The sequence below is a fragment of the Mytilus galloprovincialis genome, chromosome 2 (genome assembly GCF_965363235.1).
Source record: "Mytilus galloprovincialis chromosome 2, xbMytGall1.hap1.1, whole genome shotgun sequence".
Taxonomy (NCBI): domain Eukaryota; kingdom Metazoa; phylum Mollusca; class Bivalvia; order Mytilida; family Mytilidae; genus Mytilus; species Mytilus galloprovincialis.
The window spans coordinates 48,946,548-48,973,546 of NC_134839.1; the positions used below are offsets into that span (position 1 = coordinate 48,946,548).

The 26,999-nt window shown below is 30.9% G+C and overlaps 1 protein-coding gene across 1 annotated transcript; it reads left to right on the forward strand.

Moving 5' to 3' along the window:
• LOC143063746 (armadillo repeat-containing protein 8-like) lies at positions 1-26,999 on the forward strand. Its single transcript, XM_076236111.1, has 20 exons — positions 1-102; positions 2,217-2,290; positions 2,721-2,792; positions 4,158-4,300; positions 6,044-6,141; positions 6,768-6,860; positions 7,837-7,917; positions 14,597-14,672; positions 15,079-15,230; positions 15,958-16,164; positions 16,855-16,941; positions 17,512-17,676; positions 18,190-18,294; positions 18,560-18,652; positions 19,158-19,307; positions 20,266-20,361; positions 22,371-22,466; positions 23,111-23,183; positions 23,681-23,774; positions 26,793-26,999. Exons 1-20 carry the CDS (start codon positions 85-87, stop codon positions 26,821-26,823), a joined length of 2,004 nt encoding a protein of 667 aa, XP_076092226.1. The 5' UTR covers positions 1-84; the 3' UTR covers positions 26,824-26,999.

Here is a 26,999-nt window from a genome sequence, read left to right on the forward strand (position 1 = left end):
TTACGAAGGATTTCGCCGGTCACAATAAATCGAGTTCAGCCGATCATAGCTAAACTGTTTTGATTTTGCTGAAAACATAACAGAATGATTCAAACAGCTATGGTATACTTCTGTCATGACCTTTATTTATCTATTTATAACTGAATAAACGATTAAAAACCAACATACTCTTCGCTGATCTTTCAGAAATCAAATGAGTGCACTATAAAAATATTGTTTTCTGTTGAAAAAAAACCAGTATTTATTGATACATAAATTTGATAAAATATAATTGATTACAGTCAACGGTGGTGTAGCCAAATGCACATCTGTTCTTCTGGTATAAGTGCAACTGGTTGACTATTCTGCTACAAGTTTGGAGTGAGCAAACAAATTAATATTTAAACAAAAATGAGAAAAAATCATATTTGCACCTGTACATGTAACGTGACGGTACCCAAATTGCACCTATTTTGACAGTTTTTTCAACTACATTTTTTTATCATCAAGACAAAAATTTCAATTTTGAGTTCCTTTTGTAGCCGTATCCTTCTTTATTATATAGGTACATCAATTTGATTTTCAATCCATATGGAATCATAGAAAAATTGGTCTGAACTAACCTTCAAACCATCAATGATTCTGTAATGAGGAGTACCCAAATTACATCCATGCTTAAATTCGCATCGTCAAAAGTCGAATAACAGAGCTTTTGTTTAATTTTTTCAAATATTTTGAACAATTGGATATTTGTCCATGCTTACTTTTCATTTTTTCAGAAATGGATACTTGAAACATACATGTATTGTATTTGCTAATTATTAAAAGATGACGTTTTGATGACGTCGCATAACGATGTTTCGGTACATTTTTCTTTTTCAGTAAACACTTCATCTGATGATAAATACTGTAAACGTTTTGTGTATATCTAAATATGTTTACTATGTTGAAAGACGTGCATAGTATCAAATCATAAAAATACAAATTGTTTAGTCTCTAGGAAATCTTGTAAGATTTCTGCAGCTATTTGTGCTAAATAGGTGCAATTTGGGTACTAGTTGCAATTTGGGTACCGTTACGTTACATGTTCATGATGTTGCAAGTAAAAATATGTCATTTAGATTAAACATATTTATTAATTTAATGTCAGCATGTAAAGCCATGAAAGAAGGTTAAGGCACATAAGGTGTTCCACTGATCTTTTTAGTATAAAATGACCCTTCTATACACTTGTTTTGCATGAGGGAATTCTAAATGCCTCTTTGTTGTTATTTCTGGTAGGCCTGTCATTTAGTGCCAGCTTACAACATGTATTAATTTTGACATCGTTGTTTTGAAGTCTATGTATACATCATTATCACATATTTGTTACGAATACGTTTGGTTTTGCATATATGTAATAACCTCAAAATAACCTGGGGCAAAAAAGAGGTTATTGGTTATTGTGCCCTGGTTCTAAATAATGTGACGTCATTGCATTCTTAACGACACTTTTATGATAAAATTTGTAAGATTTTACCTATTGTGTTTCGTTAAATTGTTATAATTGAATTTTTTTTCTCTCTTTTCTGCAGAACTTAAGTATGTGATAAATAGATTATAACATGCCTTTTCCATATTGGTCCTGGTATCATCCCTCGACCTATATCGGCCCTCGGCTAAAGCTTCAAGGCCAATATGGAAAAAGGCATGTTATACTCTATACTTATTTACCCCTTTGCCGCTGGAGGGACATATGTTTGTTCGTATCATTGCTTTATATATCTCTATAAAATTAAATACTGGATTCGAAGATAAAATCATTTGACATGTTTGATGATTTCTTCAGTGTGTACCCAATGTCACATAATTTTATAATATATATAAATCATGACAAATTAAATTACTGCACAGAATCATAATCCATTAATGTACATCCATGTACAAACTGTAGCTTTCATATGGGATATAAATTACAATAAAAAAAATCATGTTTTGAAAAAAAAAATACAAAAGTGCCTTCAATAAGATAAAGGGCAATAAATCATGTTCTAATTAGTAACTTCTGATAACCTGAATTTCTTACAAGATTGATTCATCACAAAATCAAGCTTTTTAGATGGTGCAATTTAATATTTTTTAGAATGTTTTAATACCGTAATTACAATCACTGCAGGATAACTTAGCCTTAAACAAACTGGTGTAAGCAAACTAGAACTACAAACACTGTCCAAATAAATAAATTGAATTTGTTGTAGGAAGTAGATTCTGGATGGGAATGTGTGAATATCATTCTGGCAGACGAACAAGATAAATGGATGGAATCAATTGTGTGAGTATAATGTGATACATGTAGCTGTGTGTTTATTTACCACTTACCCACATTCATGACATTCCCAATTAGAATATAAACACCTTTGATGCAAATGTTTTGAAGCTGAGGTAATTTATACATTGATATTGATCACAAAATATGTTTTATTGTGGTAGCTTTATGCCCCATTGTGGATGAACAGAATATAGTTAAAACTAAACTGATCATGATATGTCACAAAATAGGAATTTATTATTATGTCAGTATGTTAAACATTGTTAAATAGCCTTTCAACATCTGATTTTTTTATAATTGTACCTGGTGTATGTCAAAAAGATATTTTAATTGTGGAGGGGACAAACAGATTTTTTTTTTCAATCAGAAACTGTATTTAACAACTGCAAGAATTATTATGTTTTCATTATATTTTTTTGCCTTTTTTCAACAGACATGTAAAGAACTCTGTGATTGGCAACAATAAACACAAGAATTTAGCTGTCCAACAGGGAATTATACCTAGGTAAGTCATATTTTCAAAACCTTATTTAGCCGTCCAACAGGGAATTATACCTAGGTAAGTCATATTTTCAAAACCTTATTTAGCCGTCCAACAGGGAATTATACCTAGGTAAGTCATATTTTCAAAACCTTATTTAGCCGTCCAACAGGGAATTATACCTAGGTAAGTCATATTTTCAAAACCTTATTTAGCCGTCCAACAGGGAATTATACCTAGGTAAGTCATATTTTCAAAACCTTATTTAGCCGTCCAACAGGGAATTATTATAAATTGATAGTAATGTTGAAGTTGTGGAAATTGAACAAAAATCAACCAAACAACGGAAAAGACACGCAAGTGAAGACAAATATGAGCAAGACTTCAAATGGCTTATAGTCACAGAGGAAGGATACTACTGTTCTATGGGCCAAAAATACGGCACAAAAGCAAGAAACAGGACATAAAATTGTAAATGAAAGAAGAGAGAAAAGAGATCAATTGTTGAAAAAAATCAAATCAAAGAATATTTGACAATTAATATGACTACGTCTATTTATGTTTGTTCAACTCCATTAAATGTGAATATTATACTAATCTTTATTTTTGTGACCCCCACATGCACCCACAGTAAATTAAAAAAAAAACGGGTGGACATTTAAAAAAAAACCACCCGGTTGCAAGTGATTTTTTTAAAACACCCACGTTCCCTTAGTGAAAAAAGGAAAACACTGTTATACCTAGGTAAGTCATATTTTCAAAACCTTATATCTTATCAAGACTTTCAACATAAAGTTCAGGTTTACTTGAAATTGTTCTATGGTTGAATCACTAAGTAATCTAAAATATAAATCACTTTCCTATCATAATAAATTCAGTGTCCCCAAAATTTTGAATGCTAGGAGAACAACTCTTACAAATGATTCAACAAATTAGAGACAACCCCTGGAATTATAAAATAAATGAAAGTTCCAAAAATGTAGATTGAATAAAATTTGAAAATATTTGATTTTTTATTTTTTTTATGCCCCATTTATGGGCATTATGTTTTCTAGTCATTTATCCATTCGTTCGTTTGTCTGTCTGTCTTCAGGCTTCAGGTTAAAGTTTTTGGTTGAGGTAGTTTTTGATGTTGTTGAAGTCAAATCACATTGAAACTTTGTATACATGTTCCCTATGATATGATCTTTCTAATTTTAATGCCAAATCACAGATTTTACCCCATTTTCACGGTCCACTGAACATAGAAAAAGAAAGTGTGAATGGGTCATTCGTGTTCTATGGACACATTCTTGTTTTTAAAGTATTTGAATTGTTTTACCAGCTTTTGAAATGATTATCTCATTCTGAACCAAAAGTGGAATACATATTATGTCATATTATTATCAGGTTGCTACAATGGATGATAGATGATGGTATTCCAATAGAACTGAGAACAGAAGCAGCCATAGTATTAGGAAGTCTTGCAAAAGGGTCAGAAGAGGAACTACAAACGTTAGTCAATGCAGGATCTGTTAATGTATTATTAATGGGTAAGAAAATGTGAATTTTCAATTTTTGTGTTAGAAAAAAGTTTAGTTTTTTATCATGTCATCATCAGTCAGGGTACTTACTGAAATAAGTGATTTTTAAATCACTTATTTGGGTAGCAAATTGAAGTTTTGTCACAAATTGTGATTTTGTAGTTTTACCAAAATTTTAAACACATAGGTTTAAAAAATATCTTTTCATTATTAAAATTGAAAAAAAAAGAATTTTCTGCTTCTTTTAAGTATCAATGTTTATACCTGCATAACTATCATTTAGCTGCAAATTCTATTTTAGTTGAAAAAATGCTATAATAATGGCTTTATATAATGAACTGATACTTTCTTCACAGATTTTCCCCAGCATTGGGAGTATTTTTCCTGTAAAGTTCAAGGTTTCATCTTTCAGGTTATGTAATAAAATTCTACTGTTCGCGATAAAAATTTCAATGTTCGGGGGTGTTGAAATTAGTGGGGGTTATTAAAATAATGATACTTAAAGAAGTGATTTTTGGGAAGGAAATTGAAGTATGATACTTAAACAAGTGATTTTTATGTCATTATCCTAGATTCAGTACAAGGTCATCACCTGAAATGACCTGGTCATCCTAGACAACACAGATGTTGGTTCTGATAAGTTTAGAAACATAATTAGTCCCTGGATTATTAGTATTCTGTATTTAAAGCTACAGAAAAATTAAATCACTTCTTCAAGTGATTATTTTGTACTACTTAAATAGGTGATTATTAAAGAAAGACAACTCTTACTTTCAACATTTATGGAAATAATGTTACTTGAATCAGTGATTTAGAAAATCACTCATTTAAGTAAGTCCCCTGACTGATCATGGTAAAGGGATCTTACAAACAAAGGATAGAAACTCATTGTACCTGAGAGAAAGAAAGCAGTGCTAGTAAACATGCTGGTCCCTTGCTCTTTTTATTTAAAAAGATATCATATTTTTTTTATGAAAGCACAGACAATAATTGCCTTGCTGGTGATCTGAAGGGCACAGATTTTGGTGAGAAAGTAGATTTTATTTTTGTAACAACAGAATTTCAAAAAGAAGTGATAATGATACCAAAGGGATTTTCAAACTCATAGGTGGAAAACAACCTGACAAATCCATGACAAAAAGTTAAACAACCTGACAACTCCATGACAAAAAGTTAAAATCATCTAAATTAAAAAGACAAACATTCTAATGCAACACATTTGTAACGTTCATTTTGATTGGATAACATCACTAATTTACATGGCATCAATTGACGGCATATGATAAATTTAAAATACACATTGTTTTCAGTCAGTTTCATTAGAATGGAGATAACAATATTGTATTTTAAGCTCCAACAGCATCAATTGGGGATTTGATGGTCGCAAATAACTGTTAACTGTCTCCGCTAATGCGTCGCCAGAAAACTTAATTTGCGACCATCAAATCCCCAATTGATGCCGTCGGAGCTTGAAATACAATAAAGTTATCTCCTAAATAGTATACAAAACACAGCAGAAAAATCTAGATACTGAGAATTACAAACCACACCCAAAAGTGTGGGTGATTTATGATATTATTTTTAAAATAATATGTGTGTGAAAATTGTTTCCATTATCAGTGACTTTTGTCAAATTATGTGCCAAGAATTATGTCCTGTATAATGACAGACCTTAAAATTATGTAATGAGTGATTTTATTTTACAATGCAGCCATCTTTAATTGTAATTTTTGTCTTTAATTTTTTTTATAGGAATTACCAACAATAATATAAAATTTGTTGAAGCTTGTTTGAGATGTTTGAAAACTATATTCTTGATGAATGATCCACCTGTCCATCTTATTTATGAAGTAAGTATGTTTAGATCCTTTCAGATTTCAATTTTTTTAATTCATGACATGGAAACATAACTTCTGTTTTGTTCTTTCTTATTGAGCGATCTTAGTAGATTGTCATTATGTAAGAAAAAAAATCTCTTCTTGTTCCCCTGTAGTAATAGATGTTCATTTTATACCTCAATTTAAAGGTCACCTCTCTTGTATAAGGTCAAGTTATTTTTTTACTGAGGTTGAATCTTATTTCAATGCTCTTCAACTTTGTACTTGTTTGGCTTTATAAATATTTTGATATGAGCGTCACTGATGAGTGTTATGTAGACTAAACGCGAGTCTGGCGTACTAAATTATAATCCTGGTACCTTTGATAACTATTACCAGTGCATGTATGACTGTAGTTCTACTATTATAGAGAAGTGAGAATGGAAAAGATTAAAAAAAAATGTGTATCATTAACACATCTTCTGACACTGAGCTCTTCTGGTGGAGGTTATCTACAAAAAGTTATATAATGCAGCCATTTTCTTTCTTTACATATTATTAAAGACAATACATTTAGTTTGTATAGTAACATAGGACTGATATGATTTTTCTAATTGCTCAAAAGAATACAGTAAAAATTATTCTTTGTTTTTTTCCAGAATAAGACAGTAATTCCACACATGATCAACATAATATCAAAGTCACTATGTACACAGGAATGCATAACTACATTGTTCTCCAGATGTTGTAATGTAAGTATTTCACATCTGGATCATTACTTCCAAACTTAAAAGTGCTTAAAAAGGGAGATAATTCTATTTGTCAAAAGTTCTTTTATTTATTGCAAATGCATAAATGTTTCAGATATGAAAGTGAAGATATATTTCAGGTTCTGTTAGTACATTTGAAGATATTTTGGCAATGCATTGATTCATGCAGACCTTGGCTTGTTTGTAGATAACATATAATATAGATAAGTTTTTGTATGTGAGTTATTTCCCTTGGCTAATATTTTGAAGGGTTGATTTTTGTGTTTTACTTATCAAATTGAAATTTGTGATACACACATGTCTAATAAGAAATCCTTATTTGCTTATTATGGTGAATTATGCAAGGATAAAAGAAATAAAAATTGTTCAGAAAACCTCTTTTTATTTAGTTCAGTGGTCAGTTTATTATAACATGTTGAATTTGGCTGATTTATGTAGGGATGTGTACACTTAGTCCTCCAACTTGTCAACAAAAGGGTAGTAGCTTTTGCTCAAATTATGTCACTCAAACTTTTTTAGTATGTGCTGTTGTATATTTAAGTGATATGATCAGTTAGAAATGAAATGATAATGAAAAAGTTATAAGAATTTTACAAGTATCAGATAATGATCTATTCTTCTGAATAATAAAATTAATAAGAAAGTTTCTCTTCTTAAAATAATGAATGGATAAAGGTTGTAAAGGAATGTGTGTTTGATAACACATTTACATTTATATTTGTTTTCAAATTAATTTCAATGAAACAAAATCTTTTGACCCTTTAGAGTCAGCTTATGTCTTTTACTAACTGCAGTCTTTCTGAAGTATTGTTAGAATGTAAATACAGTTTAAAAATCACAGTAGTCGACAAAATTGTCAAGCATGAAGATCACAGCTTAACAGATATTTATTTTAAATTTTAAAAATACTATTTAATAAGTCGGTAAGTCCTCAACCAAATTTATGTTTAATTTTCAGACAAAAGAACATCAAGAGAAGTTATGTATGAATGGAGCTTTAGCTACCCTTGCACCTCTACTCACTTCAACCATTTACAAAGTAAGTTGACATACCAGTATGATAAAATTGAGAATGGAAATGGGGAATGTGCCAAAGAGACAACAACCCAACCATAGAGCAGACAACAGCAGAAGGTCACCAACAGGTCTTCAATGCAAAGAGAAATTCTCGCACCCGGAGGCGTCCTACAGCTGGCCCCTAAACAAATATATACTGGTTCAGTGATAATGAACACCATACTAAACTCCAAATTGTACACAGAGGCTTCCTGACTTGGGACAGGCGCAAAAATGCGGCGGGATTAAACATGTTTGTGGGATGATCAGACTACTAGCAGTTAACTGACATGCCAGCTCCGGACCTCAATTAAACGATTGAAAAATTATGTCTTCATCATATGAATATCAGGCACAATCCTCCCCGTGAGGGGTTTAGTATCATACCATCATAACATATATGAGAAGAACATAACTCGTGTCATGCCAACAACTGGTTTATTAATAATAAATGTGTTTAGTTCCGTTGCAAAGACCCTATAAGTGAATCAATATTAACGCCAAAATGAGGTTTCTTACCAAGTTTAGCTGAAAAAACCAATTCGTTCCACAAAAATTATATTGATGAAAAAATTATTTGATAGATACTTTTTTTATGCCCAACATACAATAGTAGAGGGGCATTATGTTTTCTGGTCTGTGCGTCTGTCTGTTAGTCCGTCCGTTCGTCCCGCTTCAGGTTGAAGTTTTTGGTCAAGGTAGTTTTTGATGAAGCTGAAGTCCAATCAACTTGAAACTTAGTACAATTGTTGCTTATGATATGATCTTTCTAATTTTAAAGCCAAATTAGACTTTTGACCCCAATTTCACGGTCCACTGAACATAGAAAATGAAAGTTGGAGTTTCAGGTTAAAGTTTTTGGTCAAGGTATTTTTTGATGAAGTTGAAGTCCAATCAATTTGAAACTTAGTTCACATGTTCCCTATGGTATGATCTTTCTAATTTTAATGCCAAATTAGATTTTTTACTCAAATTCAGTCCATTGAACATGGGAAATGATAGTGCGAGTTGGGCATCCATGTACTTTGGATACATTCTTGTTTTTTAATATACTCATTTGTAATATAGAAAAATAGTACTACATTGTATTTATTGCACTTGAAGTCTTCTCTTGTTTCCTGTGTATTTTAAATTTTAGACACCATGTAATTAACTGTGGAGTTTACCTCTGAATAACTCTGATTGCCATATAAGCGATATAAACATGAATATAGTTACAAATTGATAACAGACTTTTCTAGGTTTGTTAAGTTTTATATCATAGAATGAATGTTTATATGACCGTAAAAATTTAAAAAAAATTTGGTCGTATATTGGTATCACCATGATCACGTTGTTGTCAGCGGCATCGTTGTTGGCGTCGTCCGAAGACGGATGGTTTCTGGATAATAACTTAAGTATCAGTGAATAGAAATCAATAAAATTTAAACACAATGATTATAACCACAAAAGGAAGTTTGGGATTGATTTTGGGGGTTATGGTCTCAACAGTTTAAGAAAACAGCGCTATAGGCCATCAAAATATACTCTTTTAAATATCACACAACATATCTTGCATGTAGTATTACAAGTCTATCTTTTTTTCAACTTAAATTTAATGAACTATATATTTCAGATGTATCACACAAATATGTCCAAGACGTTACTAAAGTTTGCATATCTATCAAACACGCCTTGAAACTCATGCATTTAATTTTAAAGTTTTGCAATACAATAAAAAGATCTCGAGCTCGTGCAATATATTTGATTGTATGGCAACTTGAAGTGCATATCAGCCAAAGTTAGTGTGTCCTATTTTACGGTATAATGTCTGAATATGACTACCTGGACATTTAAAAAGATCTGCAATGCATTATAAACGATATGACTTGATTTATTTTTGATTGCTTTACGCATTTGCATTCGAATATTTCGAGTTCTGTATAAGTATTTCAATTGCTCTGAACTTGTACCTCAATGTTCAATACCTTTAAGTAAAAGGTTAGGATTTATTTTAAGGGTTATGGGGCAAACAGTCTAGGAATTAAGGGCCAAAAATGGGCAAAAAACAAGCATTTTTGTAGTTTCGGGACAATAGCGTATGTATAACTGTATGGATCTCTCTGACATTGTACCACAAGGTTCAATATAATGAAGGGAAGACTTGGATTCAGTTTGGGGTTAATATCCCTGAATATTAAGAGATTAAGGACCAAAAAAGGGCCAAAAAGATTTTTCTAGTTTTCAGACAATAACTTGTGTTTAAGTGTATGGATCTCTCTGACATTATACTTCAAGGTTTCTTACTAGAAAGAAAAGCCTGGAATTGAGTTTTGGGGTTCTTGCTCACAAAGGGGGTTTCAACAAGTGAACGGTCAAAAAGGGTGCCAAAGAAGCATTTTTGTAGTTTTCAGTCAATAACTTTTGTTTAAGTGCACAAATCTCTCTGAAATTATATAACAAATTTCCATACTACAAAGGGATAGTTATGAGGGGTTATGGCTCAAATAATTAAGCAAATAGGGGAAAAACAAAGTTTTTTCTGGTTTAAGGACAATTTAGACAATTTAAAAGCAGTGTAGGGGAGGTAATCCAATTAAAATTTAAAGAACACTTATATATATATGTTTGATTACTTGATTACCTCCTTTACACTGCTTGAAATGATATATGAAGAAATGATGATTGTCTTGAGATGTGTAGCTGTTCATTTATTTTTAGAAGTTACTGTTATTTAATATTAATTTTAACCATGACTGTATGTCATTTTATATTTTAATATTTCATGATGTATTTGAATGAGTAGTTTTTGTTGCCAACTCCATTAGAAATTTGAATTGAGATTATTTTTGGAATAAGGAAACAGGGGAGGTTAAAAAAAATGGGTGGGGTAAAATTTTACTCATTTCAGATTTCAGAAATTAAAAAGAATTTTTCTTCAAATATTTTTTTTTTGAAGGGATTAATATTCAACAGCAAAGTGTATTGTACAAAAGCAAAAAAAATTTTTTTTAAGTTCATTAGACCACATTCAATCTGTGTCAGAAACCTTTGCTGTGTCAACTATTTAATCACAATCCAAATTCAGAGCTGTATCAAGCTTGAATGTTGTGTCACCAACTGTTCAGGATTCAACCTCTGCGGTGGTATAAGGCTGCACCCTGCGTAGCATCTGGTTGTGGATGGAATCAGTCAATCAAATGATTTACCTTTGTTTCACTTTCAATGTTGACATTCTTTTCATTTAAATAATTGAATACACACAATGCATGTGGTTCCAACTCTAGCTAAGGGGTTAAATTGAAGTTCACATGAATACGGATTCAATGAGGTAACATAACTTTCTTGCAAGTGAATACTTCATCATCAATGTTTCTCAACTTACTTTGACAAAATTGAACCATACTGGCTGCTAAAACCAATATATTATTTCACTATTTCATTAATAATTGAACCCCAAAAAAAGATCATATTTCATATATTTTATATATCTCGTATAGTGCCCCTTATAATTGATTTAAGTATAATGTCTGTGAATATTTATTTAACTTACAAAGCACCCTTGCTTATAAAATTATCTATAGCTAATTATTTTTGGTTATGTATTTTTTGCTTATTCAACCCATAAAAACTATAATAATTCCCCAAAATTCTGTCCATATATATGGAACCTTCTGGAGCTGAAGTTTTTTAGGGGTTATTTCTATCTAATACAGTTGACAGAGGCGGATCCAGGGGTTGGTCACCCGGTGCCGGTGACCACCCCCTGGATTTGCAAAAATGGTGCACCATGTACCAAAAAATGGTGCACCTTGAACATTTTAAAAAATAAATTCGTCTATCAAATCAATTTGTCTATCGTAATCACCAGTCATAAAGTTGTCATTACTTACCTTAAGGCTAAATACATGTACCTTGACAGGTATACAATGAACATGTAATCAACAATCGCTAATTACTTGGTCGATTTCTTTGATGTTAAGGTGTAAAAATGAAGAGACAATCCTCAATCTTAGATGTTTTTAGCAGGTAATTTATACTTTTTTTACATTACGTTTATCTAAATTTTTAAAGTTTGTATAATAACTTTTCTCGACCAATAATATTTTTTTACTGTGATGCCAAAATTCAAAAATAATTTTAAAGTTTTAAAGTCACATAAATATTCTATATTGAATGAATACCCCTGTTCCATCATCTGTTTGTCTAAAAGTTTCGTTCATTCCAATTTTTTAGTAACTTATACCCTCGTTCCTTCAGGAAACGCCACAAATCAGCCCCCTCTGAAGTACCAACGACTTGTAATGGACCTAGCATTGATATGAATAAAAGTGATCAGATTAAAGAAACAACCCCCGACTTACATACAAGTACAAATGACATTGGTTTTGTAAAACAATCAACACGTAAATTAACAAACGAAGAGAAATTTAATTTGATAAGAAATCATTTCCAACCTGGAATAAACTATAACTTTCCTATAAAAAAATATGCAGGAAAGAACAGACTGTTTCAGCTGAATTGGCTAAATCGCTATGATGGGCTAGTGAACTCACCTTCCAAGAAGGAGCTTACTGCATGTACTGTGCTCTGTTTGGGGTTGATAGTTTGGGAACATTATCATGCAAACCACTAACAGATATGGCACATGCAAGTACAAGACTTAACGATCATTTCGGCCGTGATGAGAAATCATGTAAAAAAAAGTCATACTGAAGCTAGAGCAAAAGCTCAACTTTTTCTTGACAACATTGAGCAAAGGACTACTGATATTCAAACATTTATTGATAAAGCAATGAATGAACGTATAAAAGCAAACAGAACTGTTTTGAAATCTGAAACCATTAAAAAATGAAACAAACTTGATTATCTCAATGTATATGCAATTCTCAAAATTGTTTGCACAATGAGTGTAACAAGTTGTGAATGTGAGCGTTCGAATAGTGAGCTCGGGTTACTGAAAACATTTTTACGTGCAACAATGGACCAGGACCGACTAAATGGACTTGCACTGATGCATGTGTATTACAATTTAGAGTTAGAACTTGATGTTATAGTTGACATGTTTGCACGCAGGCATCCAAGAAAAATGAAATTGGAATCAATTTTATAAATAATGTGTAACTTTTGTCTTCTATAGTTCTAACTATTTTCATGATACCTATAAAAAAAAAAATGAATTTTAATTTAAGATTTCAAAAGGTGACCACCCCTAATAAATTCCTGGATCCGCCCCTGGTTGAAACCTTTTAGACAGTAAAAACAGCTTAGATGCAAAAGGGCACATCTCAGAATGTAAAATGACTTTTCTTTATTTGACTTTTACAAATTTTAAGTATATATAAATTGTTTGTAGTAACTCTGAAGAATATTTGATAGTTTTTGTATTTGAATATTTCTTATAGGTTTTTTCAGTTTTTATACGCCCGTCGTCTTTTAGACGGGGCGTATTATGGTATACCGTTGTCCGTCGTCCACACTTCGGACAATAACTCAAAAACGCTTTCACCAATTTCCATGAAACTTGAGTGAATTGTTTATATCTATTGACGTAAGCTCCCTTTCGTTTTTTTTTAATTTCAGATTTTAAGTTTTGGATTTATGGGGCTTTATTCATAAAAAAGGGAGGATTTTCAACACTTCGGACAATAACTCAAAAAGGCTTTCACCAATGTCCATGAAACTTTGGTGAATTGTTTATATCTATTGATGTAAGCTCCCTTTCAATTTTTTTAAATTTCAGATTTTAAGTTTTGGATTTATGGGGCTTTATTCATAAAAAAAGGGGGATTTTCAACACTTCGGACAATAACTCAAAAAGGCTTTCACCAATGTCCATGAAACTTTGGTGAATTGTTTATATCTATTGATGTAAGCTCCCTTTCAATTTTTATAAATTTCAGATTTTACGTTTTGGATTTATGGGGCTTTATTCATAAAAAAAAGGGGGGATTTTCAACACTTCAGACAATAACTCAAAAAGGCTTTCACCAATGTCCATGAAACTTTGGTGAATTGTTTATATCTATTGATGTAAGCTCCCTTTCAATTTTTTTAAATTTCAGATTTTAAGTTTTGGATTTATGGGGCTTTATTCATAAAAAAAGGGGGGATTTTCAACACTTGGGACAATAACTCGAAAAGACTTTCACCAATGTCCATGAAACTTTGGTGAATTGTTTATGTCTATTGATGTAAGCTCCCTTTCAATTTTTATAAATTTCAGATTTTAAGTTTTGTATTTATGGGGCTTTATTCATAAAAAAAAGGGAGACTTTCAACACTTCGGACAATAACTCAAAAAGGCTTTCACCAATGTCCATGAAACTTTGGTGAATTGATTATATCTATTGATGTAAGCTCCCTTTCCATTTTTATAAATTTTAGATTTTACGTTTTCTTAAGTAATGAATTTTTATACTTAAAAAAGGGGGATTTTATGAAACTTTGGTGAATATATTAATGTAACGTCCCTTTTGATTTGTATATATATTTATAGTTGATCATATAAATTCATTTAAAGCATAAAAGACAAGTTAAAAGAGCAACAGGCGTATCATGCGCTAAAGCGCAGCCCTTTATTTAAGGTAGGTCCAAGTTTTGATTGGTTGATTTCATAACTGCAAACTAATTTTATTGGTGGCTATATATATTGACAAATGATTAGTTTTGTTATTTTACAGGTACAAATGCCTACACTAAAGTCAATAGCTGTGTTATGTTACCAGAATGAAGAAGTTGCAAAGGCAACTGCTACAGGTATCAAATTCATATTAGATTATTATTTTACTTGTAATTCTTTAAAAACTTATAGTTATTTTATTGAAATTATAATTATTTCAATATCTCAAAAAATGTAAATCCTCTTCGCCATACCATACAGGCAACATTGACAATTTGCTGTCATAAAAATGTTATTACAGATGCAGGGCCTAATCAATGGAAATAGACAAAATCTATTTCTATAAAGTAAGTACATGTGTAAGTTAATATGGCTCTAACAATACAAAAAGCTCACTAAAAGTGTCATTGTTATACAATAGTATATTCTAATGATAATAATCTGCCATTTCATGTTTTCCCATGGACCATCAGCATTCATCATAATTGTTCATCCATCATCATCATTAAAGTTTTGTATATCTTGGTTTTGTTTGTGTTGCAGCAACCTACAATGGTGAATCTATTCCATCATTACTTGTGAAGTTGCTGGCTAGAGATAAGACTTCAGAAATGCAGATGGCAGCAGCAAGGTGTCTGACATACCTCTGTAGAGGAGGGGCACTACAACCATCTAGTAATGTTATTATGTTTAAGGTAATTCAGAATAAATCTTGTATAAATTTGATAAAATATACCCCATATTCTTTGTTTTTCTATTATGCAAGAAATTTTCCCCCAAACTTGCTGGATTGAATAATTGAATTCCTCATGATTTTATTTTAGCATCTGAACATTTTATTTTCACACAAGCAAATGTAGAAATACTATAAAATAATATAAGTTATATGGTTCGCTACTGACCCCATACGGATCCATAAAGGGTTAGTAAAATCCATAGGGGGTCAGTAGTTAACCGTATAACGAATTTATCGGACGCTGGACTTTTTCTGCTGCGTTTTGTTGAAAAATAAACAATGAAACACAACAACAGCAATAGATGACATCACCAGTAATGCGTCATGAACCCCCTATGAAACTTACTAACCCCCTACAGTCTCATAAGGGGTCACCACGTGACGGCGTTTAACCAATCACAACGTGATAATTTATCTGTGGTCCGATAATAAAACAATATTTCTCTTTCTTTTCTTTTATGTTATGAAATTGCTTTTAAAAATTTTGAGTTCACAAAATACCATAGCAGTGTCTGCCATTTTGAACATCACACAAATTTATGGCAGAGTATAAAATATCTGACATTTCTTAGTATTAATGATTGTTTTATGACATCAAAAGTTTAATTGTGGCAAAATCTTAAGTAAAATGTAACAGATTCCTAAATTAAGGTATAATCCATTATTTCTTTGCCTTTTTTGTTCAGGCCTTGCCAACAGTGATAAGGATGTGTAAGAAGGACAGAACGTTAGAAGAGAATGTAGAAGGAGCAGAAACATTAGCCTATCTTATTGAAGAAGACCCAGAACTACAGGGTATAGCAGCAATCTCTGACCACATTATTAAAACTCTGGCAGAATATCTTAGGTATACGGATGTGCAACAATTTAATTCTAGAACTACACACAAAAAGGTAGGCATATTTTTTTTTATTTTAATTCATTCAATGAATATCGAGAAATTAATTGTGGTATCCATATGCATATATTCCTTGCTGAATGGGAAATAAACGGAGAAAATCTTTATTTATAGATTATCGTTGATCATCTCAACATCTCTCTGATTTTCACTTAAGCGGGTACAGCGAAAGCGAGAAGAGCAGCAGAGTTGAGATGACCAATGATAATCTGTTTATCGCTATTTTACCTATGACGATATTGTCAATTTCATTAGCAACGCAACGTGCCTCCTTAGTTTCTAGCGATAATTTTCCATCTCAAGTGAGTAGCATGATATAAAAAATAGATCAAAAATAGATCAAAGGAAAAATGCACAAAATAGCCATAAAAAAGTTTGTAGGAACATAGTTATTATAATATTAGGGATATGCAGGGTATAAGATCTAAACCTGACTGCAGGTAATAGTACAGATGTCATTTAAATAGGACTTCATCAGGAAGACATTACTATCAAACTTTTAATATTTGATTTTCTTTTGAAAACATAAAGAAAACACTTTTACTTTGGTGCAAAGGGGAAAAAAATCTCAATGATATGTAGCATGTATTGAATCGTTCCTGAAATAATGTAATATGTAGTTTCATATAATACCTCAGCATCAAGTATAAAGCTATATTAATTGCTTTGAAATCTTAAATTTTAGGATATTAATTGGAGCAATGAATTGAAGCAAGCAGCTTTCAGGGCATTTGCCTCCCTTGGTGCTAATGATGAAGATATACGGAAAAAGGTTTGTCAGAATCAAATTATTTTAAAGCTTATTGCTCCTCACATATATATTGTAAAATGCAGAGGTATGAACATCACAATGATTAATAGTCACACTTTTAATTGTTTTTTTGCAAATATTGACAAAATTATAATTTCAATAAAAATCTGTAATTAAAATAATTACTGGTATTGGTTATACTAGTTTTAATACTTGAAAAGAGACTAATATTAACTATATATAATTAGATCTATAAGCTTTGATAGTTATTTTATACTACATCATCAACAACAAGATACATTAGATAATATTTATACATTGTCAATTGTTGAAGACTCTAAATGATAAACACAAACATAAGATTCAGGCTACAGGATCAGGAACTTTAAAAAAAAAAACATTAAAAAAAGCCTTGGGGAAATGTACTGAAAATGGATGGAACATAAACTTTTTCATAAGCTTTTCATAGGTAAGTCAGTTATCCTAAGGCATTAGATATCGCTCAATTTCCCTAGCTTGGTGATCATTTAATTCTTATCAACATTTACCTTTTCAGTTGAACATTTAATTTGAATTTGTTTGTTATTATAGATAATTGAAACAGAGAATTTGATGGATCACATTATATCAGGAATGAACAGTGAGGACATCAAAGTAAAAGCAGCAGCTGTTAGGTGTCTCCATAGTCTCTCCAGATCTGTACAACAACTAAGGACAACCTTCCAAGATCATGTGGTTTGGAAGCCATTAATGAATGTAGGTAGTGCTTATGAATATTCATATTGGTCTCTCCAGATCTGTACAACTAAGGACAACCTTCCAAGATCATGTGGTTTGGAAGCCATTAATAAATGTAGGTAGTGCTTATGAATATTCATATTGGTCTCTCCAGATCTGTACAACAACTAAGAACAACCTTCCAAGATCATGTGGTTTGGAAGCCATTAATGAATGTAGGTAGTGCTTATGAATATTCATATTGCTGTATATCATGTTTTGGCAACTCATATCATTCAACTGTTATTGGACAAGAATGCAGATACTTGATGATGAAGGACGAAATCAGTAATATAATAATAGAAAAAAAATTGCCTAGATATGAAAAGATTTTGAGAAAGTACTGTAGATTCATGAATATTCGTTGCATACTAATTTTGTGGTACCAGTGACAGCTTTACATGCTCATCAACATATTTTAGCATATGCCAATTCTTCTTGAAGTTTAATCTACCTTAACAGAAAAGGTTTTCTCTTCTTTTTTTTTTACAGATGATACAGAATGGACCAGAAAATTTGTTAGTGATTACATCATCAACATTATGTAATCTTCTGTTGGAATTTTCCCCTGGGAGGGAAGTAAATACCCCAAGAAAGGTGATTAATTTTCATAAGGATAATAATTTTGTTTTTGATTCATATTTCGGAAGATGTATGGTAATGATTTTTAATCTAACATATCTACTATTTTGAGTTTATCATTTTTGAGGAATAATGTCTTTTGATATACTCTTTTATCATATTTTTTTCTTTCACATTTGCAAATGTGTATCAGTCTTGTGAGTTTCAGATATTTCTACACATTACCTTTCCTATTGGCTTTAATGTCGAATTGAGAATTTTATTGTGATTTTTATTTTAGGCAATTTTGGATACTGGAGCAATTGGCATTCTGGTAACGCTGACAGGAAGAAATGAATCTGAACTAAGACTAAATGGAATTTGGGGGTTAATGGTAAAGTCTTTAAATTCATATCTCCTAATGATTTTATGTATATCATGGAATTTGTTTATTTATATAAATTACTGAAGATTTATCAATTGTACATCTGCTACTGTTGATGGATCCTAAATTAGTGCATGTGATATAATCTACCATTATAGCAATACAAATGTTCTAATTTTTCAAATTTATCAAATATATCATATCAATCCTTATGCAATGTATAAAATTTGATTAAGATTTCTTATATTACATTTTAACTACCCCAGTTATAAAAAAAGATATACAATGAAGCTGATGGTTTATTTTTTTATGTTTTTTTCTATAACCCAAACAAATCTGTTGGATTATGAAAATAAACAGTAAGTATAGAATGGCTACAAGTACAGCCAATATTTACAAGATAAAGTCACAAGTAGATTTAGATATTTCTCACAGAATAGTAACCTATCAATAAAATTGAATAACACTATAAATTCAAGAATTATTATAAGTTTTACTCTAGATTTTTTTGTAGAATATGGCTTTTCAATCAGAATTAAAAGTCAAGTCACAGATTATTGAGGCCATTGGAACAGAACAATTATTCAAGCTTTTGTCAGATCCAGATCCAAACATTCTGATGAAGACATTAGGTCTTATTCGTAATTTATTATCAGGCAAACCAGTAAGTGATTTTTTTTGTCACATATTTAATATAAATTCAAAAGTTTTGAGTGTAATGGAAAAACAAAATATTTGGTGTATCTATCCATGACACAGAATCAGTACATACACAGCAAATAAACACACAAAAAGCAAAAGAACAGTGATTTTATGGCTGATCTCCATTTTAAATTCACAGTGAGGCCTTCAACAGAGAGCAAAAAAATAGACCCTGAGTTTGAGTGGAATTTTGTTCAAATTAATTTGAATGGACATTATAAGATGTAGCACCACCATAAACCTTTCGAGTCAGTTTTTCGTACTCGTACTAAAAAATTAACCAATCAAAATGCTGGATTTCATGTTTCGAGCATGATTTTTGTGCTCCAAGCACTGAGCAAAGTTTATGACTTCAACACATGGCCAAAAAAAATAGGAACATACTGGAAAGCAGTATGTATTTAGAAGAAAATAGTTCAGACGCACAGATGTAAATCTTAAACTATGTAGCATATACTTTATAGCATGCCTTTAGCAAACCATAAATACAAAAGGGTGAGAACTGAATGAATTACATTTGTATAAGTAGAATTTTAAATTCTGGTAACATAATTAATTGGCAATAGTTCTTGAATGGGATGAATAAGTGCAAGAAATAATTATGCATTTTTCTGAGTCTGTACCTTGATTGTAGATATAGTTGGACAGCTGTTTTTTTCTTCATAAGACAGTAATCTGTTTTTGAAATACAGATGCATGTTACAAGAAAAAAATGAAAGTTTTCCAACTATTATTATACATATATATGTAATTAAGTTGTTACTTATGGCATGAAGCCATTTTGGTTGTGTTGAAATGCAACTTGCTCTGCTCATTCAAACATATTTCTCTCTTTTTTTGTAAGATAGTATTTTTTTATACTATCAAGATATCTTGTTAAATCTACTAATTATATACATAAACTTCTTTTCTACTGACAGCATATAGACAGTATAATGAGTGTGTATGGTACACAGATTATGCAGGCAGTTGTCTTTATATTGGAAGGAGATCATTCAGCTGATATTAAGGAACAAGTGAGTACTAACAGGGGCAGACCAAAAGCCTTTACAAAAACAATAACTTTAGTTTAAGTGACTGGATCTGTATGAAATTAAACATAAGGTTTGAAACCACAAAAGGAAGGTTGTGATTGATTTGGGGGGTTATGGTCCAAACAGTTTAGGAATAAATGGCCTAAACAGGTGTCCAAATAAGCATTTTTCTAATTTCCAGACAATAACTTGTGTGTTAGAGTATGGACCTTTCTGAAATTGAACCACAATGTTTCATAATTCATACCAAAAAAGAAAGGTTGGGATTGATTTTTTTATGGGTTATGGCCTTAACGGTTTAGGAATAAGGGGCCGTAAATGGGCCAAAAACAATACTTTTCTAATACTTTGTATAAATTGCTAATTTCTTAACCAATTTCAATGTTTTTTTTTTCTTGAATTCTTGGGGTTCTTTAACATGCTGAATCTAACCGTGTATTCAAAGTTTTTGGATTTTGTTTTTAAAAGGGTCCAAAATTAAACTTTGTTTGATTTCATCAAAAATTGAATTATTTAGGTTTTTTGATATGGTGAATCTAACCGTGTATTTAGATTTTTAATTTTTGGTCTCGTTTCCAAATTGAGGAAATTAAACTTTGTTTGATTTCATCAAAAATTGAATTCTTGGGGTTCATTGATATGCTGAATCTAACCATGTATTTAGATTTTGGATATTGGACCATAATAGGTAAATGTCCAATTTAAAATTTTTAAGTTCTTAGACCACATTCATTCTGTGTCAGAAACTTATATCTGCCTAAGACTCTTTATTTGTGCAAAATGACATTGTCAAAAACTTTACTTTCGTTTTTAAAATCATATTTTTCTAACCGGATGTTGACTTGACAATGGTAAAACATGGACCATAAACGGATACGTAAAATCTGTGTACGTTTACAAAGCACGACTGAGTGAAGAAGCTCTTTCCACGTTATTTTTTCAACAAAATAATTGAAATGAACTTTAGATACAGGTATCAATGATAATTTTAGCATTTTTGAAGAAATGTAGGATGCATAATTAAATTTCCCACCTGTGCACATGCACACACATGTTCACACATGTTCTAGTTCATACAACGTAGTTCTGACGATTTTTCATTTAAAACCTTTTTTAATTTTTCATCAAATTATGTTGATAAACTAATTTCTTATAATTCTAATCTTTTGGACTAAATCAATTAGATACAAACCGCTGGAATGTAAGAAAATAATTGTGAATAGACTGATCAATTTATATGATGTCCGGTACTGGAAATAGTTCACCTATCACCTGAACAGGTAGATTTCAGCTGCTCAACTACTAATTAGCCTTGATTAAAATTAGAAAGTATTGAAGTAGGGGTTGTTTTGATAGTAATTAATCATCATGTCACTTTTATGACCGGAAATGTGTTGATGTTAAATGCAAAAGGTTGGGTCAAAAAGATCGTGAATTATGTTAAAACAAGGATTTGTATAGTAAGAATACAATACAAATCCTTGGTTAAAATGACAGAAAAAGCCTTGAAAACTAAAAAGTATATGACCGTATCATGCTTTGCCCACCCGGACTTTTACCGGACATTATACAAATGACCGGAATATATGACCGTTTTGGAAGCCCTGGTATCAAGCTTGAATGTTGTGTCCATACTTGCCCCAACTGTTCAGGGTTTGACCTCTGCAGTCGTTTCAAGCTGCGCTCTGCAGAGCATTTTATTTTTCATGTTATACAATTATATTTGTGGATTTTGTGGGTACAGGTGAACTATGAATTTGAATGTTCAACAATCTTTAGATTCTTTATATAGACTAAATGCAGAATTTTGTAAAATTCAAAATCAATTGAAGGGACAGATATGATGAAATATATTTTGACCTGACTTAATTTATAAAACTTAGTCATAATCAGTTAAATTAGCTCAATATTTCTGTCTGTGTGTCCACTTTTGTTATGTACCTTTGTAAGGAGGTGACAATTGTGTATGTTGGTAATTTTTATACTTACAGACATTGTGTATATTAACCAATGTTGCTGATGGTGATGATTCTAAAGGTTATATAATGGAGAATGAAGATGTGCTGAAAAAATTAATGACATACATGGTAAGTATTGGTATATTGATGTCAGGGGCGGATCCAGCATTTTAAAAATGGGGGGTTCCCAACCCAGGATAAAGGGGGTGTTCCAACTATTTGTCCCCATTCAAATGCATTGATCAGCCAAAGAAAAGGGGGTTTCGAACCCCCAGAACAACCCCCCCCTGGATCCGCCAATGGATGTATTGGCATATCTGTAATATTGATTGTATCATATATATTTTTTCCATAAGAGAGGTGGGTAGTTTGAGGACGGTTAGAAACAATTTTTAATATTATTGATATTCAGTTTTGTCTTTGATGTCTTAGCATTACATTGATTTTGTTCCTAATTTTAATACATGTATTTAATGCCATTTCTGGTGTTTAAGCAAAGAGTTTTTATTCAAATACTACTGAACAGAATGACTTCATACATAGTCAGCTTATCTGACAGTAATAAGATGTCAGGTGTAAGCATTTTTTTCATCTTTCAGGCTGATACTTTGAATTAACAGTGGGTGTATACTTTAAAACTTAACAACATATGCATTCTTGTTTGCAACAGTAAAAATGATCATTACTACTAGCAATATAATACAATAAGCTGTAGTTGTTAATTATTCTTTTTTTTTTCAAAAGACTTGATTAATTATTTCTTAATATTTTAGATGCATACAAATGTGAAATTACAAATTGCTGCTACAACATGTATATCTAATCTAGTCTGGAATGAAGAGGAAGGTAAGCTGTTTGCAGTTAAAATTTGAAATTTTAACCATGGGTTGATAAATTGTTATTTCTTATGGTATATCATACAGTAACAGGGGAGGTTATGAGGTTGCTAACGTAAATTGTATTTTTTGCGATGTTTAACTTTTAACTAAGCATGTCTAGAAATGTTTAAAAAAAAAATTGAAGTTTTAAGTAAATATCTAAAAAAAAAATCCCATTTATATGTCAAAGTAGCACATAAATAAATAATACATTACAATTCATCTCTATACTATATTGTAAATATTTAATTTTCAATCGTAAATAAATAAGTATATATTATATTCTTATTTATCAATATGTATTATCTAGCTTGTTTGGAAAGAAAAAGTTTCTGGAAATAGTTTTGGTAAAATTTATATTTGTTTTGCTTGCCAAATTTTTATTTTTAACAGAAAGGGGGAAAAATGGTTTATCATGATAAATACATAGTTTACTTGATAAATACTTTTTTTATTTCATTATAGGTGCCTATAAACGCCAGGCAAAATTGAGAGAAATGGGCGTACAGAAAATATTACAACAGCTGTTGAGTTCAAGTGATGCTATTTTATTTGACAGGCAAGTTTTAAAACAGTACATTGCCTGATAGTACTGCATATGAGATTGGTGTTTATTTGCTATCTCTTTCTCTAAAAACTACCAAATGATATTTTCTTTCTTTAATATAATGTTTTTAAGGATTTTTTATATACTGTGAAAGTACTTTTATTCGTGGGGAACCAATTTTCGTGGTTTTCTTGGATGACCTTTATCCACGAATTTAAGTGTCCAATGAAATAAAACAATCGTTGTCCAAATCAAGACATGGAAAGATACCCATGTACATGTAGGTTTGACTACTGATATGATCTAGAGAATATATTGAATATTGCCAAATCTGTGATTACTATAATAGTAGTCACAGGGCAAACACACCATGAACTAAAACTGCAGGCAGGATTATACCCATTTAATCTTTAAAAACCTAAACTGTAAAACTTTTGATATTATCATAAAAAATATTTGTGATCGATGATAGTCAGATTTGCGGTATTGATATGCTATGATAAAGTGTTCATTTTATGACCTCATGAATCATATATGTATTGGGAAATAATAATGAAATTTTATTTTCATGCTGGACTTGCTTTTTATAAGAATTGTTTTACCATTCAAGAAACATTTATAGCATTTTTCTTTAGGTAACATGTTTATGGCCTAATTAACACCTTTGATGGTCTTTAATCTGTTAAGCACTCTATCTCGGATTAATAAGTGTGATCACTATGTTTTACATGGGTCAATGTTAATTTACTTTGCAATTCCCTTCAATCCAGACAATTTGTAACCTTCATTTCTAATGTCTTAAATGCTTTCAATTTTTTTCTAGAAAACTAAAATCCACGAACTTAAAAACCCAGGAACATGTAAATGTTGCTCAAACAACGAAAATTGATACCCACGAATTAAAGTACTTTCACAGTAGTTCAAAAAAGAATATTTGTGTCAGTTGTATATTTATAGAATAACTAATTGAAGAATTCAAAAAGAGAAAAATATTCAACGAGTGACCGAACAACACATTAATTCACGAATGCGCATAGCGCATGAGTTAATTATCAATGTTGTTCGGTCACGAGTTGAATATTTTTCTCTATTTGAATTCTTTAATTAGTTATTCTTTTTATTACATTGGCAAGTGGCTTTTTTAAAGAAATTAATGTAAAACATGTAAGGAACAATTTCTTTTTTCTACGCATTCACAATTTGTTTTGATCCGCCGTTTTCGACATCTTGACAACGCCTATTGTTGTATGACGTCAGAGAGTGAAATAACGTCGTTTATTTCACAGGTAAAATTATCGGTTTTTATTTAACTGGGAAATCAATGTAATTCATTGCAACCAATGTAATAAAAGTATTTATTTAATCCAGTAGTATCTTCTCTTAATGTCTTACATTTGTCACAAACCTTGTCAAGATGAGAAGTAGTATTATAATGTGACAATGTAAAGGCAATTTGTGATTTATTAGTTATGGAAATCTCAGATGCTCAAGCAAAACAGCTGGGAGGCATTACCTTTTTTTGGTCAGTGTTTCCGTTAATCCATTAATGTTCATTCGTTTGTCTGTCCTGCTTCAGGTTAAAGTATTTGGTCAATTTTTGGAAAGATTGGAACTTGTTCTAAATCTTTCTTTAGGCACTGGCCTCCCTAACAACATGACAGGTTAGCTACTAAATGACACAGTCTTCACGCTGGTGGCAGCCCAGGCTAGTCAAATTGCTCTCGGGCCTGTAAAAATCATATCTACAGGCCAACAGAAACTAACTAAAAAATTTTAAAAATTGAGCTCCGGGCCTGTAGATTTAAAAGTTTGTCGTGAAGACTGTTGACATGTATTCTCACTGAAATATAGTTCTCTATAGTTCTCATGTATGTGCATATGATACACATATAAACTGTGAAAAATGGTATATTTTTAAAGTTCATTCAAGAATGTATGTCATTAAAGTGTGTTGATGTGCAGGCTTTTTTTTAATCATTTTGATAAAGTAATTGAGTATTGATACAATACTAGTATGATTGACAACTGTCATTATCACTAAACAATCTGGGACAAGGTGGACTTTTAATTACAATGTCCCACCTCCTAAACTGCCAATGAAATTTACCACATTACTCAGTCTTACATAATTGTTCAGAATCAACCCCAGTCTTACATAATTATACAGACCCTTCAATATACATCTCAATACACAAATATTTGAACTCATAATTGAATACTTAAATGTATATATTAGATGTTTGATATATAGAGATGATAGATTTATTCATTGACTATTACTTTTGATCTACACTACATAAAATTATTCTGCAAATTATGTCAGAAAGATAAAAGCATGATTAATTAAGGATTAACAAGATCTTAAAAAAAAATTGAAAACTAAATATAAATATGAATATATAAAAGGTATTCAAGTGAGGTCGAAAATTTACCTGATAATTTCCAATACTCATCTGTAATTAATAAACAATTTATATTTATATTTATTTTTTTATCAGTAATTTGCTTGAAACAGTTAGTTAGATTTTTACAACTTTTAATTATAACAAACCATTTTTCAGCATTAGTGCTTTATTAATGTTCCTTTTTTGTCATGAAATTATTCAAACTACTCTTCCAATCTTTCCATGAGTGATTTCCATCAATTTGATTTTATATGAAGTTGAAGTCCAATCAACTTGAAACTTAGTACACATGTTCCCTATGATATGATCCTTTTAATTTTAATGCCAAAATGATAGTTTTGACCCCTTTTTCAAGTTTCACTAAACATAGAAAATGATTGTGCGTGTTGAGCATCCATGTACTATCGACACATTCTTGTTATAGTACATTTGTTTTATGACAGTACTGGCTCAGTAATGTTTAAGTTTCAACATCATTAAAATATTTCAAAAAAAACATTTAAAAAATTAATATCTAATGAACATTAGAATATAGTTTCTGGTGTTTGAAGACTAAAACATTACATCATTTCAAGTTTTATCAGTAGAAATCATTATAATTATACATGTACTTGTTTTATTTCAGAGTAAAAGATGCACTGAAGCAGTTTGGATGAGTACAAACTATTCATAAATATAATGACTAAAATTATCAGCATATGAGCTGAAAGTTCATGTGTTTCACAAATCTGCCATAGTAGTTCCAAGAAGACAGCAGGGACAGGGATTGGACACAATAACATGTACATGTATCTGTGATTTAAAATGAAATGAAATTAAATGTAGAAATGAT

What these genes read in the sequence shown, in the direction of transcription:
- LOC143063746 (XM_076236111.1), top strand. An exon ending in CAACAGGGAATTATACCTAG is followed by an intron (nt 2,793 to 4,157) that starts GTAAGTCATATT and finishes TATTATTATCAG; the next exon opens with GTTGCTACAATGGATGATAG. An exon ending in AAAAATTAATGACATACATG is followed by an intron (nt 22,467 to 23,110) that starts GTAAGTATTGGT and finishes TTAATATTTTAG; the next exon opens with ATGCATACAAATGTGAAATT.